This window comes from Lepisma saccharinum, chromosome 8 (genome assembly GCF_977018435.1).
Source record: "Lepisma saccharinum chromosome 8, izLepSacc3.1, whole genome shotgun sequence".
In the NCBI taxonomy this organism is placed as follows: Eukaryota; Metazoa; Arthropoda; class Insecta; order Zygentoma; family Lepismatidae; genus Lepisma; species Lepisma saccharinum.
Window position 1 is genome coordinate 19,271,631 of NC_139236.1, and position 18,102 is coordinate 19,289,732.

General features: G+C 37.4%; 1 protein-coding gene across 1 annotated transcript in view; it reads left to right on the plus strand.

The window, feature by feature from the left end:
* Window positions 1–18,102, plus strand: part of LOC145990874 (FRAS1-related extracellular matrix protein 2-like) — a 46,348-nt gene that overhangs the window by 3,946 nt on the left and 24,300 nt on the right. The window contains exons 4-7 of the mRNA XM_083126324.1: window positions 3,111–3,296; window positions 3,857–3,977; window positions 5,233–5,494; window positions 6,848–7,035. Coding sequence (XP_082982450.1) covers window positions 3,111–3,296; window positions 3,857–3,977; window positions 5,233–5,494; window positions 6,848–7,035 — 757 coding nt within the window. The remainder of the gene's footprint in view (window positions 1–3,110; window positions 3,297–3,856; window positions 3,978–5,232; window positions 5,495–6,847; window positions 7,036–18,102) is intronic.

Here is an 18,102-nt window from a genome sequence, read left to right on the forward strand (position 1 = left end):
CTTTTCAGATAGTTCATATCACTGTCCTATTCTTTATAGGATGATGATCAATTAATAAAAATGAATGAATTAATGGTCACTACATAACCACCTGTGACATGCCAAAGAGAGAAAAAAATGGAAGTTACCCCACATCTTTTTTCCTCCATCTTTTCTGTAAAATATGCAGGATGTCTACAAATGATTGGAGCGCTTGTATCCATTAGGGTTAGGTGGCAGAAGAGCCGCAGGTTGAACCTCGCTCTTCAATAAAGGATAATTGAATTGAAGTAACATCACAGTTTTGTAGAGAAACCCAACAAGTTTTGTGACACATTACCAGTGTTCAATATGCTCCCCCTTTGTGATTCTGCAAACATCAAGTCTACAATCAAGTTCTTCCCAAACGTGATGGCATGCATAAGCCAATTTTCTAACATGTTAAGATAAAGCATTGAGTTTCGGAGAGTCATGAATATGCTCAATGACAACATGGGGGTTTTCTGTTCTCCAGATTCACACATTAAACCTGTTCATTGTGCCACTAAAACAAAATGTCGCTTCATCACCAAACACAAGTTTATCTCAAATGTCATCATGAACTTCGATAAGCTCTTGAAATCGTGTACAAAACTCAAAATTAAATGACTTGTCCAGGGGTTTTAGTGATTGCAGCAACTGCAAGCGATATGGCTTCTGCTTCAGTCATTTCCGTAAGTTCTTCCATATGGTCACATGTGAAATAATATTCAATTCCTTGCTTGCTCTCTGCATTGACTTTTACAAAAACTTGACCACACACGCTCACCTGTTTCTTCAGGCACTGGAGGACGATCCCTTGATTTTGCCTTACAGAGACATGGGAGGATCTTCACTGAACTTCGTTCTAAATCGTCGTTGAACCATTGGCACTGAGTGACTTGCATGAACTTCAAGGACAGCGTATGCTTTCCTGCTGTTTGTTGTCATCTTAACTACTGCTGTACTCTAGCAGCAGGAGACAGAAACATACCTGCAACAGGAATGAAAACTTTGTGAGATACTTGTCCTCTAATATCACATTCAAACAAATTACATTTAATACTATAGTTACAAATAATATTTGAAACTGTTCCAATCATTTGTAGATTTTATATATATATCATAACATCATATACAAGGCATATGGCATAAAAAGGTGGTGATATTTATCATTAATATCACCCATTGTAGAATTTCTGAATACACCACTGTTCAATGTAAGGTTTACTTGAGAATGTGTTTGATTAAAATAAAAAGCTTTAAACTTATCCTCATTTTTACCTTTAAGTCGAAACGAACCATTTTTATTCCATAGTTTGTGTGAAAGAATTTGCTAAAATTATTGCAATGTAGGGAAAAGTATTATATAAATTTTTAGTTGTAATATAATTAAATTGTCTTGTCCAAGATATGAATATAATGGTATTTCGTGATATTTTGTGAATTGTTTTATTTGTTTAATTTTATATTTAATAAAAATATCTAATAGTCATTTAAAATGTGCCCAGTAATGCTCAAATATGAGCTTCTCATTTTTCACATTTGTACTAAATCACAAAACAATTTTTTAATACCAAATTTGAGAACAGTTTGCTATTATGTATTTTTTTATTCTAGTTATAACCATAGTCATACCTTGTAGCTACATCTTAACATTCTGCAATCATGTTAAATTTAATAAGTTGAACTTTTTTCTTTTTTGTTTTGTTTTTGGTGAGGGATAGTTCAATGACGTACGAGGTTTGGCTAGAAAAAAACCAGACTGATGCTATGAAATCTTTTATTCGGCATTTTGTACAACAGGAACTTTATCTCCTTCAAAGTACTCCCCTGCACGATCTGTACACCGCTCCATATGAATTTTCCATTGCTGGAAGCAGTGTTGCCAGTCATTTTCGGAGATCATGTTCATTACATTCGTCGCTTTTCTTTGCACAGCTTCTACTGTCTCAAATCTGGTTCCTTTTAGGGCGGACTTCACTCTGGGGAATAAAAAGAAGTCCCAGGGAGCAAGGCCCGGTGAATACGGCGGATGTTCTAACACTGGGATGCCATATTTAGCCAAAAATGTCTTCACTGACAGGGTCGTATGGACAGGAGCATTGTCTTGGTGCAGAATCCATGACTTCCGTTGGCACGAATCAGGTCGTCGTCTTCTTACTCACTCACGAAGAGTTTCCAGCACATTAATGTAATGATGTTGGTTTACAGTTTGACCCTCGGGTACCCAATGAACGTACACAATGCCTCGAATGTCGAAAAAGACAATCATCATGGCTTTGAATTTGGACTTGCTCATGCGAGCTTTCATGTGACGTGGCGAACTCGGGGTCTTCCAATGCATTGATTGGTGCTTTGTGGCAGGGTCGTACGTGAAAAAACACGATTCATCACAGGTTATCACTCTCTCTAAGAATGTACGGTCTGTTTCAATGTTCTTCAAAGTGTCCGTACAAATGTTCACTCAAGCTTCCTTCTGTTCCAATGTCAGGTTCCTTGGCACGAGTTTTGAACACACTTTACTCATGTTCAAATTCTCGTGTAAAATTTGTCGAACACTTTCTTTGTCTATTCCTGTGATTTCAGCAACTGCTCTAATGGTCAATCGGTGATCTTTTCGAATCACATCACTCACTTTTTGAATGTTTGTTTCCGTTTTCGACGTGCATTGTCGTCCTGAATGTGGGTTGTCTTGGATCATTTCCTGTCCTTCTTTAAACCGTTTAAACCACTCAAACACTTGTGTGCGTGATAAACACTCATCCCCTTACACAGATTTTAACATGTTGTATGCTTCTGTTGCGGATTTCCCCAGTTTGTAAAGGAACTTCATATTGACACGCTGTTCCATTTTAATACTCAGCATTTTTCCGACTGAGCACAGATGCACGTTCCGCTTTGTCCAAGTGCCACAGTGAAACTGAGAGGCCTGCACCCAGGGCAATTAGTCATTCTGTAGGCAGGGTATGGTAGTATAGAATCATGCATTGCTCAACCTTCGCGCATTCGTTGTTTGCCAATAGCAACATCAATCCGGTTTTTTTCTAGCCAAACCTCGTATGTGAACCCAATGAAAAGTAGTCTCAAATGTAATTAATATCAAATTGCAGGTTGACATTTGTATATGACACAGCTATTTTGTGGCAGCAGGGAATTGGTCCTCCAGAAGGTTCCCAATTGCAAGGCCACCTGTATCCAATGAGCATGCGGATCAGAAGTGATGGTCGCTTGGTAGTGAACTTCCGTACAGAAGCAAGATTTCGTGGTTTATTCATGTTATCACATCCAGGAACAAAGTAAGTAGTTGCTGTTTAAAACACAAGTGATTAAGAAAACTGCCATATTTTCTCTTGTAGCCTATGGCTGGCTTTTAAAGACACATAAACAAAATTTTGATGTTTTTCAGTTCTTACAAGCACAAAAACAAAATTTAAATGTAAGAACCATAAACTACAAGAGAAATAATTCTACAATGCAATTAATATGATACAAGAAAAAAATATGAAATTTGTATTTGAATTATATTTATGCCATGAACATAAAAATGTAAATATACACATATGCTGAAATTATTATAATGTAATTAGTCACTTATTACATTTGTCCATAACACTTTTTTAACTTTATAATTGTCCTATATGTAGAAAAGTGTAATCAAATTAAAATATGAATGTGTTTTTTCTTTAATTTACAGCATAAATGAAATTATAAGAATGATGCACACTCACAATTTTCATATTCATACACATTTTTCATTACCATTTTCTGTAAAGAACCATTAATTAACTGTTTTATGTGATGAAGTTCAAGATTTTGATGAATTTAATCAACTTAAATAAATATATTTGTATTGCAGTGTTGTATCCATGGCAATGTCCCCGGACCAACCAGATCTTACATTCACTCTGCAGTTACTGAAGAGTGAACCAACATTTGCACAACCAGAACAAGAATGGGAGTTTGTTTCAGATTTGGCTGTAAGTCAACTACAAAACATGTAAATGGAAAACCCCAAATTTCATCAATATATTACTTATGTGTACATACACATGCATACACACACCTTTATACAGTAGTTAAAAAGGATTTTTATTTTATTTATTTATTTTTGGTGGGGGATGAACTTGGTACTGCATATGAGGGGTTCAAAGCACACGTGGAGTAACTCCACTTTTCATGGAAATGGAGTTCCATGTTTAACTTAGAACTTTGAGCTATCAACATTTCAGTGCTAGAAGTAAGTATCTCCTAAGTTTTAAATTATTGTTCATAGAGTCACGACTATGTGTGTGCTCCAACAGCTAAATATTGGGAGGAACTTTCTCTGCTTTGTCCGTGCCATATACTGGAACAGTGTTCACAGTAAGTGATACATCTGTGAGAGCATAAGACCTAAAAAATTACGGAAGAAAGCTAAACTCTCGGGTATTGCAGAGTCAATGAGCAATTACTTGAATTAGTAAAAAAGAACATTTTTTACAGCAATGTAGGGTTAATGTTCAGAACAAAATTTATTACTCTACTACCTTTTTTTTTTTAAGATTTGTGTATTGTTAAATTGTGTATAAAGTCCCTGAAACTTTTCTCAAAATTTGTACTATGTATTACAAAATCAATATAGTTACAGCATGATAATTCGATTAATGAAACAGAAGTTGTGTTATGTTATGTAATAGCTGTCAAAGACCACATGGTGAGATAGTACCTGTGGAAGGATGTTAAATACACTACTGAGACTAATCTCTTAATGATAGTTAAGGGTAAAAACATTACTCAAAAGCACTATACAGAGTGGTTTCTGTACAAATGAACTTGAACAAAAGACATAAATCTGTCAATAACATGTCACCTGCTTCTCACATGCTGTTCACCATCTTCATCATTATCATTATTATGAGGAATGTGAATAAAGATGTACAAACTGAGTCATAACGGATCTCACAATGAACAAACAAACCAACCATCAGGCAATGCAAAGTGAAAATACCACTCTCTTGAACATTTAAGTATGAAATGAAAAGAAGTCCACACACCATGATGGGACAAATTCTCAAGGATAAGCTATGTTATCATAGATCAGCAACATGGGAATGATGTGTCAACCTTGAGAGGTCAGAGAAGGTATGCTGAGAGTTTTATAGTGTTTATCTCAATAAGAGGCAGGCCACTTAAAAGCTGAGTTAATCATTTCTGAGCTAAAATTGAATAATCTAAAAATACTTTAACTTTCAGGTTCGAGACTATTCTGGTACTTACAATATTAAGCTCATTCCGTGTGTTGTATCTGAAGATGTGTCTTATATTACCCCACCTCCATGTAATCCAAGGGACCCAGTGGTTTTTGAGTTGCAAGTTCGCTTTCAGCAAGTTTCAGACCCTGTACCCAGTGAATTTAGCCTGAATACACAGTTCCACCTCATAAGGAAAAGATCATTGTGGTTGTCCGATGGATCAATAGGTTTTGGAGGGGACTCGGATGCATCTTTTTTGCCAGGTCAGTTTAATTCAATTTCTTGAAATTTGTTTAATGTAAAATATGATTTGCAAGCAGATGTAGAATATTATCTTTTTCCTTTTGTCTTGGGCCAAATGAGCATTTGAGGTTCTATCCAATAACTTATCTAATGCAAAGACAAGTATAACTTCAGGATTTCAGATTTAAAAGCTACACATTTTATGATACACACAAATTTTCCCTTTACTACAAAGAATGATGCACAAATCACATTTTTATGAGATAATTTACGTACTTAGCAAGTTTCCTGATTGTATGCAAAAAGTTCCATGTTTCCACATTGCTCTTCTTGTTCTTGTGACTGAGTAATTTCAAAGGTCCCATTACCTTCATTAACACAATGTGGAAACATGATGTAACTTTTTGCATACAATACTTTCACCTCATGAATAGTTCCTTTATTCATGTTTAGGGAACAAAAGACATGATGGTAAAGGGTGTGGCATAAAAATGGGCTTTTTTCAATGCAACAAAACTAATACCATGTTTTATTTTTAAAAAGATACAAATGCATCAACTATATCCTTACACATTGCCATTTGCAAAATATGCACAGTCAAGTTCATGTTTGAGAATTACATCCTGCAGGTGACCACCATTTCGTCATTAACACTTGGACAATCTGTGACGAAAATTGCCCATGGCACGTTCCAACATCTGAAACCTGTCAGTTTCTGCTTCAATGCACTCTTCATAGCTTTTACGTTCTTCGCCCACATCCTGATTTCATTGGCCGATGGAATGGCATCACGTGTCCCAAGATTAAAACATGTAAAATAACGTCGACATTCTCATCTCGTAACAGCAGCAGCAACACAATTTTCATAAAATGCTCTCACACATACAGCATGTTGAGCTCCAGCAATCCAGGTCTGTAAATGGTGTACATTGCTGATGCAAATGAGAATCAATAAGTGTTGCCAACACCATAACACAGACTTTCCCAACGAAAACAAAAAACCTAATTTATATGCCACTACCTGCATATTAAATGCACATAAGTGAATTATTAACTTTATCCTCAAGACTTATTGTAATTTCAGTGGTTCTTGCTACCATCCACTTGGGTACTTGTTGCTTTCTTTACAAGTTTCCAAGTGGATAGTGGCAGGAAACAGCAAAAATAATAGAACCATTACAAGTGTCTCATGGATAAAGTTAGTAATTCACTTACATGTATTTAATAGTTTCTTGATGTTCTAAATGAGATGATGTAAATGCCAAAATTGTATTATAAATATAATGTGAAAGTCACTACAGAATTAAAATATAGAAATTATGTGTTTGTGTGTATTATTTGTACACTTTATAATTAATTGGAGTTTCTTTTAGGTGATAAAATTTATGGTCGAATTATGGTTGACCCAGTACAAAACCTAGGAGACTCATTTTTCATGACAATTGAAAAGTGCTTCTTATGCTCTGGAGTGGATGGATACATTCCAAAATATAATCCAGAACAAAATGAATTTGGCTGTGTTGCTGAATCGCCCAATCTACTTTACATATTCAAAATAATTGTAAGTTAAATTATGATATTTACTCAATTTCTTTCTGACATATTTTGCATGGCATCAAAGACAAGGCACTATAAAAGGCACTTCAGGGTTTTGCACTACACATAAATTCTCACTGAAATTCTTGTAGTTGGGAGTAGTGGAGAATTAATCTTGCTGATACACACTTTGCTATGCTTCAGCATTACCCTTGTACTAACAATTAAAAAAAATCAGATAAGTGTAGAATTTATATTATGGATATGAATCAGTACTTTATCAGTATCAGCCAATATAAGCATGTTGATATTGGTTTAGCATTACAATTGCCATTTTTTTTACCAATCTAATACTATATCAATAAATAGCCTGTAATTTTCTACAGAATTCTTCTATATATCCTGGTTTGTGTCCTCCTCCATGGCCGTGCTGCCTAAGGTCCTGTGCTTTGGACTTCGACTGTGGGACAGCATGGGCTCGAGTCTGCTTGGGTTCAGTCTCTGGATTCTCAGCCTGTATATAGGACTGGTGGCAACTATCGTGAGGAAATTGGGGAGCTACTAGTGAGTAGCATAACCCGGTCTGGGAAATCTTCTATAACGTATGAGGGTTCGAAGTGCTAACACTACGTCACCCCATTACCAGTTGAAGACCTCCACACCTCTAGGTAGGATTGTGGGAGGGAGACTGGCAATTGGCCCTTCAATGGTTGTCGAGCCATGGGTTCTTATTATTATTGTTATATCCTGGTTTGTAAAGTAAAGGTCTAAATACAGAGTTTGTTTTGAAAAGTAAAACAAATTGCAGGCATCTATTTGTAAATATTAAATTCAGTGCCAACTTTAGGGGTGTGCAACCTGTGCCACCGAACAGGGCCTCACGATTTCAAAATATTTATATAATATTTTTCATCTTCTATTATTCTGGCAAACGTGATCACATTAGAACAGACGAATCAAAAGAAAAGACACGTAAAATTATGATACAACCATATTTGTAATCACAGCTTATGCACTATATAGAGTAGGGAAACTGGAGTTTCAAATAGGAAACCGCACGCGTGTTGGGAATAGATTTTGTGAAAGTAAATTTCCATCATCCATAGCACACTTGAATTTCTTGTTCGAGACCAAAGTACGTGAAGATTTTCTCGTACCTCTCAGGCAGGGAGGAAGACTGCAATTCAACGGACCTAGGTTTGCAACCCACCCGAACCTTCTACCGATTTCTTGTAAGAACTTAATTGTTCGAGAGAGTACAGCACGGCCGTGATCTTCTGTGTGGACATGGATTTGCACCAACTGCGCCTCCCACTCTCTTGGCTAAACTGAGCAATGATGACAAGAAGGTATACCCAGGTGGGAAACACAGGTCAACAAACCTTTGGGTAGACTTCGACATAATCCAATCTGTACAGAACTGGAGATAATTTTAATTTTATTTCCTCCAAACCCAGAGAATGAATGTTTGCAGATTTTGTCGGATTTTAACACTGTGTGAATATGTAACAAGTTTGAAGTTATAATGGTTTAAACCAGTAGTGCATGCGATTTCCATCCAAGTATTACATTCACAGGTGACGTTGAAAAAAAAAAACGTCAGCTAATAGACGAATGCCGAAATGAGCATCCCTCGTTTGAAATTAATCAAGTTTGAGGACTACACCTTTTTTAAGAGAAAGTAAAAATGCTCCTCAAGGGTGGGGAATCTCCCTCTGATTTCTACACCCCTCTCTGACTGCTAATTTTTGTCACGGGGGATTATGTATGTAATTTATATAAATATCCCGATGCTTCAGGAGCAGTGACTGAAAATTCCCCTCCATCTACTGGAAATTTATCCAAAAACATACTTTCTTGCCATAGTTATGTGATGTAAAAAATCGATTTCGGAAACATCATTAACAACTTTGTTACGCAAAAGGAGGCAGTTAAATTACATATGAGAGGTAATCTGGATTGTTTTCTCTTAATTGTATTTGTGTTCTCCAAAGGAACCTGGGACACCTGGTGTCGTAACATGGTGTGCTAACCACTCTGCCACAGAGGTTGGTCCGACTTCTTATAAATAGCTGTAAAAGTGAAAGTCGACTTACTGGAAAGTGGTTTAAGTGGCTAAGTGGTTCTGATACAACCTCGACTGCAACATACACATTTTTTTGTAAAGTGCAGATGATGTTTTCTGTTTCTTCTGTGATGCAATGTTTGTGTTCTCTAAGATTGCACACCTGTAAACCAAATTACGATCAACAACAGGCACATGCCCAGGGGAGGGACCATGGGGGGTATGCCCTCCCCCCCTTGAACCATAAAATATTTTAATGTGAACATGTAAAAACCTACGAAAATAACTGAAAATTATTATAAATTTAAAAAAAAAAATCTTGGAAGAATTTCGATTTCATTCTTGCATAAATGAATGTGAGTGTTATGGACAGAGGCAGGATACGCAACTTTGCAGTCTGCATTATTGAGTAATATTAGTTTTATAACCATTGAGGCAAAGCTACCAGCAGACATCCCAGTTTAGTTGGGACAGTACTTCTTTTTCATGCATGTCCCAACATTTTTTGAACCAAAAGTATCTTGTTTTTCTCTCTCGTTAATTTGCATTTAGACATATTCTTTATTGTAACAATCATTGCTGATTCGCATAATTAATATAAGGGGGTCTATTTTAGGATCGTTTTTCCCAATCTTCAAAATTGCATCTCTTCGAAAAATAGAATTTTCACAATGCAGCCATTTTGTTCTTTCTACGGGAGGAGACATACTGAATAAGTACATAATGTACTATTTCATGCTCTAGTACCTTTTATTTTGGCTTCATGGTTTCCTTGATATGCGTCAAAAACAAAATGGGGGCCCACATTTGGTCCACTTCCTCTATTTGACTTCACGAACGCGCAAATCTCTTCCATTGCATAGTAAGCTGTTTACTGTAAACAGTCAGTGCTTGGATGCCTGCATTGTTCAGTCCACAGTTTTCAAATAAAGTTTAGACATTGTGAGATAGCAGCTTAGTTCATTATGGCACTGAAAATGAATTGCAAGATTAATGCCTATACTTCGAAGTGGATTTCTGTTGTTGTTTTTTTTTTTTTAAAAAAAAAAAAGAAGTGTAAATAATGTGATAATGGATATGTATGTACAAACACACAAATGTGTCTGGTCCTCCAACACAGCCCTCATAACAAGCTTACGGTCAGTGGTGTTCCGGATTTTCACTTAATGAAATGTTGAACCCCCCCTTTATGTGATTATGTGAACTATGTATATGCCATATCGGCACCCCTGGGGGCAGGGGAAGGCTAAGGGAGGCTGGATCATGGTACAATTCCTAATTACATTTCCTCCTTAATGGATAATTCAAAAATTAAAACCAAAGGATAGAGAATGAAAGTGAAAAAAATGATTGATTGATTGATTTGTGGTTTTAAGTCCACTTTATGCATAGAAAGGCTAATCGGGACTGGACCTACAGTTTAAAGTGGGATCTGAACCACTGTGCCATGTGCCTCCAGTGAAAATAGAGAGGCAAGACAGGTTCATTTAACGCCGACATGTCAGTCAAAATTGTCGATTTTTACATAAAATCTTACATTAATTTTTTCTATTAAGTCCAATGTTATGCATATTGGATGTTATACCATCGCCAAAGCCTGACTTCAGTTTGTTTGACCTGCTTCCAGACGTCCGATGATGTATTTGTGCCATGTTCTTACTGTACATTGAACACTTTACCAAGAGATTGTCCTCCAATCACAATGAGCATACGATACAGAATGAGGCAGGTTGTGTTTTGCTTACCTTTCAATCACGGGTCTATTTGTCACTAGCAGTATTGTTGCCTGTGCACGTAAAGGAAGTTACACATCTTGATGATCATTTATGGTAATCGTGCAGGTCTGCCCCTTCCATTTTTCTACTTTTTGGAAACTATCATATTATGGTAAAGGAGTAATGACGTCGCCTGTGGCATCCTCATTCAACATTCTCTGGAGCTCTAGGCAGTGTCAATATGACAGGAATGATCTTCTTGTCATCCTCATTTTCTCTTTTCCCATCAACAGCCTATTGAGATTGGTAGATTTGGATGATCCTTTTCTACTTTTATTTGATCCCAATTCTTGGAAATAACTCCTTCTGATTAAAAAGTGTGAGGGGAACTTTGGTTGGGCAAGACATGAGCCTTGAATATCCCTTTTTGCGTATAGATACCATCGTAATTTGCCGAAATATTTGATTTTGGTGTCAGGCAAGATCCTGTCATCTTAAAAATCCTGTCATCATATTTGAGGTGTACGTGATGCCCAAATATCAACCTCACTTCCACGAAGTACACCCTGGACTGCATTTTGCAGATTAACATTGCTCTGACGTCTAGGGCCTCCCCGATGGCACAGTGGTCTATTTGTCGCCTTGTAATCAAGGGGTCGTGAGTTCGTTACCCGGTGTAGGCACATATAGCAGTTCAGATCCCACTTTAAATTGTAGGTCCAGTGCCAATTAGCCTTACTGTGCATAAAGTGAGACTTAAGTAAAACACCAACTCAATCAATCAATCAATGCTCTGGCGTTGAGTCGTGTGCTGCCCATATGTGTTTATGATTGTCCTTTCATCTATTTCATCTTATAATTCATTTGCATCTTTGAAATTAGCCAAAAGTAGCAGAAACGAGAAGTAAAATAAATCAATTCATTCTTTCATTCTGTCAACTTGTTCATCAAATCCAGGGGAACCAAGATTTGCAAGAGATTCAAGCACATCATCTTCTGCGCCATGAAATGCGTTCAACAACCACTTTTTTGCCTTATTTGCAAGTACAAACACAAACTGGGATACCATTAGTAGATAGTGTGAATGCTGCCACCAAAATAACCCTCACACCTTTCACCAGGTGAAGTTACTTCCAAGTATTGGAGTGAAATAAAAGCAGAAAAGAAACATCCAAATCTACCCAGCCCAATAGGTTGTTGAATGGAGAAAGAAGAAAATGAGAATGACAAAAAGATCATTCTTGTCATATTCACACTACCTAGAACTTCAGAGAAGATTACAGTTGACATGTGGTCGCGGAAAGAGGAAATGTTCATGCATATGCCAGGATCAGTCCCTGCAACGTACTGAACTGTCTTTGTAGTGAATATGAAGAAAAGTGTGAAAACAATGACTTACAGGATAGAGATTCAGATCAGAGTGACGAGGAATTTGAATAAAGTGACTGTATTGATGGCATGATATTTCGCAAATGAGTACAACCACTCGCAGTCTTGATGACAGGTGAGCTGCTTACATTTCAAAAGACAATGCAAAATTCACAGGCGATGTTATTACTCCTTTACTGTAATATTTATAATAATAGTAATGATAATGATAATAATAATAATTTATATTTTTCACTTGTTATTTATTAACAGAAAATGCCTGTGGAAAAATCTGATAAACGAACTCTAAATCAGGATATGGACAGCATGTCATGTGCAGAACTTCCAAGGTGGCCATCTTGGATTTCGGACGTCATGTATGGTTTCTGACACATTGTAATACATGATTGCATGCCTCCAAAAAGCATCCTCTATACACATGTCTTCCCTTCGTGTGAAAACCCAACAAACTTACAAATGGTCAAAATTACTCCAGAAGAAGTTAAGGAGATATGGTCGGTTTTGTTTGTTAATGTCTGCAGAGGCAGCCACGTTGGATGTATGATGTCACACAGGCAATGCGCCACAATAGCAGGCATCAACAAAATATCACAGGCAGTAATTTTCCCCTTTTACATGCCAGAATGTCAAGTAAAGTGTAAAATATTCATAGAATCCTTGCAGAAAAGAGCACAAAATAGTTTCACTAGGTATATCTCCATAACAGTGCAAGATATGAAAAAAACCCTGTAAGAATCAATTTTGTTCCCTTTTCAATTCTGAACAAAACATGTATCTACCAGGTAACCAAGAGAGTTCATGCGGTTTTTACAACTGCCCGTAGTTTTCGTGGGGTAGTACGCAGTTCAGCCGCCAGGGGTACATGTATGTGTGATTGGCGGAAAGCTCATTCCTTGGCACGTCGGCTAACGTAGATAACAGGTTGCAGTCGATAGTTCGGGAGCAAGTATTCGCAGTGAACCATGGCTGTGTCGAATGCAGTAATCATGGCGTGTTTACTGTATGAGTACAAGTTGGGCACAAAAGGAGCGGAAGCAGCAAGAAAAATATGTGCAGCATTTGGAGAAGGTACAATTAGTGAACGGACAGCGCAAAAGTGGTTTCAGACCTTCTCGAGTGGTGATGAGACACTGGCAGACAAACCTCGATCGGGCAGACCGAAATCTCTCGATGTGGACCAACTGAAGGCCGCAATTGAAGAGGATTCACATCAAACGTGTCAAGAACTCGCTCAACGGTTTGCGGTAAGTGCTGAAACAATTCGTGTGCACTTGCATGAGCTTGGCAAATCATGGAAACTGAGTAAGTGGGTCCTGCACGAGCTGACTGCTGCGAACCGTCTCCAACGACTGAACATTTGCGCTTCCTTGCTCACTAGGAACAACAACTGTCCAATTTTGGACTGCATTTTGACGTGTGATGAAAAGTGGGTAATGTACGATAACAAGAAACGCTCATACCATTGGCTATCGTCAAATGACACCATACCTTTAACTGCAAAACCTGCCCTTCATCAGCGGAAGGTGATGCTGTGTGTCTGGTGGACTACGGCTGGGATTGTGCATTATGAGTTCTTGGAAAGTGGTAAAAACATCAACAAAGAGGTGTACTCCACACAATTGCAAAGAGTGGCCGAACAGCTTGCAAAAAAACAACCTGCATTAGTGAATAGGAAGCGTGTTCTTTTCCACCATGACAACGCTAAACCACATACAGCAAAGATGACCCTGGAGGTGATTTCTTCTCTCGGCTGGGAACTTCTGCCACATCCAGCGTATTCACCCAACATCGCTCCATCAGACTACCATCTTTTTTTGTCTATGGACAACCATATGCGCAATCAACATTTCCAAACTCGTGAGGAGGTTGTAAACGCGGTGGTGCAGTTTTTTGCAGCCCTACACAAAGACTTTTTCAAACATGGCATCTACAGGCTTGTACAAAGATGGGAGAAGGCTGTAGAAGCAGATGGTGGATATTTTGCAGAATAAATATAAGGTAAACACATTTGTTTTGGACCTTTTCTTCTTTGTACTAAAACCGCATGAACTTTCTTGGTTACCTGGTATAAAAAATTTCCAATACCACTATTAAAGGAGTTATGATGGATTTTCGTAGTTAGTGCATGAAGCGGTAGCCGTCTTGGATTTATGACATCACATGGGCCTTCTGCCACAATTGCTGGCAATTATTGTGTACCACACTAGCAACGTATCACCGGTAGTCATATATTCCCTTCATTCAAAAACCCACAGGATTACAAATGCCCCTGGACTACAGGCCGAAATCTAATTCTTGTAATATTTTTGTCATAAATTTATGTGATTTTTGTTGAAAATATTGGGTAAACGCTTGTAGCTATCAATATAAATTCACGACATTAAGATCCACAATATTGAACCTAAATGGTATAATATTTTAAAACTCTTCAAATGCTCCATTTAAAGCTGCTTTCACACCTCCTAAATGCTATTTTTACTATTTTTTGTAAGCCAAGCAAGAACCCCAAATTCCGTGTTGATAAATTACATCACATCATGCATCCTTCTAGAAAAGTCCTGCAGACTATCACAGAAATTTGAAGCATATGTTGGAAGATTTTTTCAATAGAAAGAGAAGTTGTTTTCAGCTGTTGAGAGAAAGGTCCAGCCGAGGCTTAATATGGTAATTCTCAGGTTCAGGAGATTGTAATTTTCGGAAATTTGTGACTTATTACATTATCTTAAAAGTTTACTAAACTCATTTTTATTATCGATTTACACGAAAAACTCTTACCTTCGGTGAAAATAACGTTTGAATAGCCATTCCATTGTGCTCCAATGTAAAGTTTAGGCAAGCAAATGACAAACAAAATTCTTTTGGGACACAACGAGGCTGATGCCACCACCAGAAAAGTTTTGGAATGAACAATCCCATTCAAATTATTGTCCTTACACGCGAACGTTCCATCGAGGTAGGCTTTTAAGACAGAAAATAGTTTTGGTCGCAGATATTAAAGTTACTTTGTACAGGTAGTTGTTAGTTTAAAGCCTCACAACACCGTCAACGTCTCTACCATCTGTGAGGGCCTCTTTTTTTCAGTTGGAAGAGGGACGCAAGACCATTTGTACCTTACAGCCTAGCATCGGAGAACCAACTGCAATTGACTTAATATCTTGATTGCAGATATAAATGTCAATTACATCCGAGTATAACAAGATCCCCGTTTTCATATGCACGAAGGATCTTGTTAGTGTTACACTTTTTTTTTACTTCAGTTTGATTCTGAAGACTTAAAGTATATAAATTGAAGCAAGCAATACTACGTAAAAACCTAACTTAACCTACAGAGAGTTCTTCGACAGATATAAAATATTGCACGCTTACAACTAAAGAAGTACAGAAGGTTTAGAATTAGATGATTTAGAGATAGCTAGTAAAAATGCAGTGACATGGCATGCCACAAAAAACGTATTTTAGGGGATGGCTCAAAACTGATAAGAGATTCCAAACTGGAAAAGTGCATGTGGAACTTATCCCAAGTTTAGCCGCAGATTAAAGTGCTCGCAAACCAACACATGCATTAGAGTATCATAGGAACCTATGCAGTACAAACATAAGGAAAATATTAACATCTACGAAAAACTGGTGATAAAGGCAACCACATGTAGATTTCAAAGGAATAAGAGAATAAGGGATGTGTAGAAAAGGGGTTCTTCCATATGGAGATTTCAACGACACGTGCACTTGCAACCGAACCTATGCAATCAGCACCAATGCGATTCACAGCCCTGCTCTCGATTGGGGAAGCCCTCAAGTGACACGCAGCATGTTTTGCTCATGACTTTGGTCCTGTATTCTCAAGAAATGTAGAAAGAAAAATACGAATTGGTTCTCAACGTTTAGATTACTCGCGACACCAATTATATGTAATTTGTAAACATTGAATCAAACCTCTCCCGATTACACTGTGGGTAAAGCATGCACCTTGTAATCAAGTGCTCCGTTATTCTCTTCCTGGTGAGGGCATAAATGATTAGGATCTTACTTCAAACTGTTGGACTGGTTCGCAATAGCATATTTGTGCATAGAAACAAACTTGTAAGAAAAATTAACTTTCACTGACACGAAACAAATAAATAATAATAAGAAATAACTCTTATTGTACAGAGTCATCACAGCACGTGGCAATGGCAGTTGAAACTTTAAAGTAGACGTAAATAACCAATGGAAATATAGATAGACCCTGTATAATAAGAACAATACTCAGTAAACAATATAACTTTCGCGAATGGTAGTATTGAAGAGCTCACTGATTCTGAACAGCCTGCGCCCAACCTTTGGTCTACTATCACACCCCCATTAGATTATTTATGTGTTTACACGTAAACCCTTGCCCAACGGAGGAGGGGAGGGTGGAGCTTCGACCAAGGCCCCACGTAAACAGGAAGGGAAGGTTACTCGACCAGCACTTCTCCCTCTCCCCATTTGGACTGGGAATTAGAGAGCTCGTGGATTCGGGGAGTGGAAGCTATGGGGCCTAAAATACAGCCAAATTTGTCCATTTCTACACATATGCTTCTTGGAAAGAGTCCTACAGTTTTACTTGCAAGCCGAACCATGGGAATTTCCTCTTCCCTTGCCCACCGCGGATTTCAAACTCTGGAACACTTGTATACAAGTGTGTGAATCAAACAAACAAAAAAAGGGGGGAAAGACGTGAATTGTTCTAACCTGGATTCATCAGACCCAAATATTTTCACGTGGTTCGTTGTATTTTGCGCGAAGTATGTGAAAAAAAATAAAGTGGTAAATACATACTTCTGAATACCATTTTTGTCTTTAAAGAACTTCAAATATGGTAATTGCAAAATATTTTATAATTTATCCTGCTTTTACCTAGAAATTAGATATGTGATACCTACTTTTACAATTCCAGCCCCCTTCAACATCACCATGTACAGCACACATACTTGAAAAGTCACAAGCTGCAGCTGAATACGAGAAACTAATTAATATTGAATTGTTCAAACATAGTTGTGGCGATCCTTTTGAGACATTTCATAACAAACTGTTACATGCACCCAATTGCAAAATGCAATTAAAAAAAACTTTTTCTTATAATGACACCATTAAGCCTAGGACACTTATTACTTTTTTTATATTTAATGAAAATGAACATAATGGGTCTAGAATTGAATTTTTATGTGGATAAAGATGAACACATAGTAATAAAATGTTAAGATATGTTTTCCTTGACAGTGTGTTATAAAATTGGTATTTGGATAATATGGGAAAATCAATCAAATCATCCTTCGTTTTCTTAGGAATTCCACGTTTGGAATCATATTCTGTCTTTGACTATGTTTCTGTGGTCTTCCTTTTCTTCCTAATCGCCTTCTTTGAACTATGTTTCAGAGTAGGATGTTTTCTAGAACAGGGATCGTGGAGAGTCTTTCCCAACTGTCATAACTTTTATGACCATCAATACACAACTATGTCGATTTCTTATTTCATACTCAAGTTAACCTTCATCTGGTCATTCATGCTTTTCCAGCCGTAAAATGTCTTCTGTGCATAATCCGTGAACATGATAGCAGGTTTCGTGTTTTCCTGGCTGGCCTCATAACCGAGATTTAGCCTTGTCTTTGATCAGAGAATGTTTTTACTCCCTTCCATTTCAGGTTGAATATTATGACATAATTTATTTATGACATTTTGACCCACGTGAATGTTCATTGAAGACTACGTCGGAACTCATGGTACATGTTGCAACCTTTGTGGAACCTTGAAAAGAGAAAGGGCCATAGGTTATAGATTGAAAACATAATTTTGGATCAAATGTTTTAGATAATAGAACAGTAATTACACTCCCATAGACCAGTTTGTTGCATTTTCATTTCACACTTGCAACATACAGGGTGCTCTGGTAGGAAGCGACAAT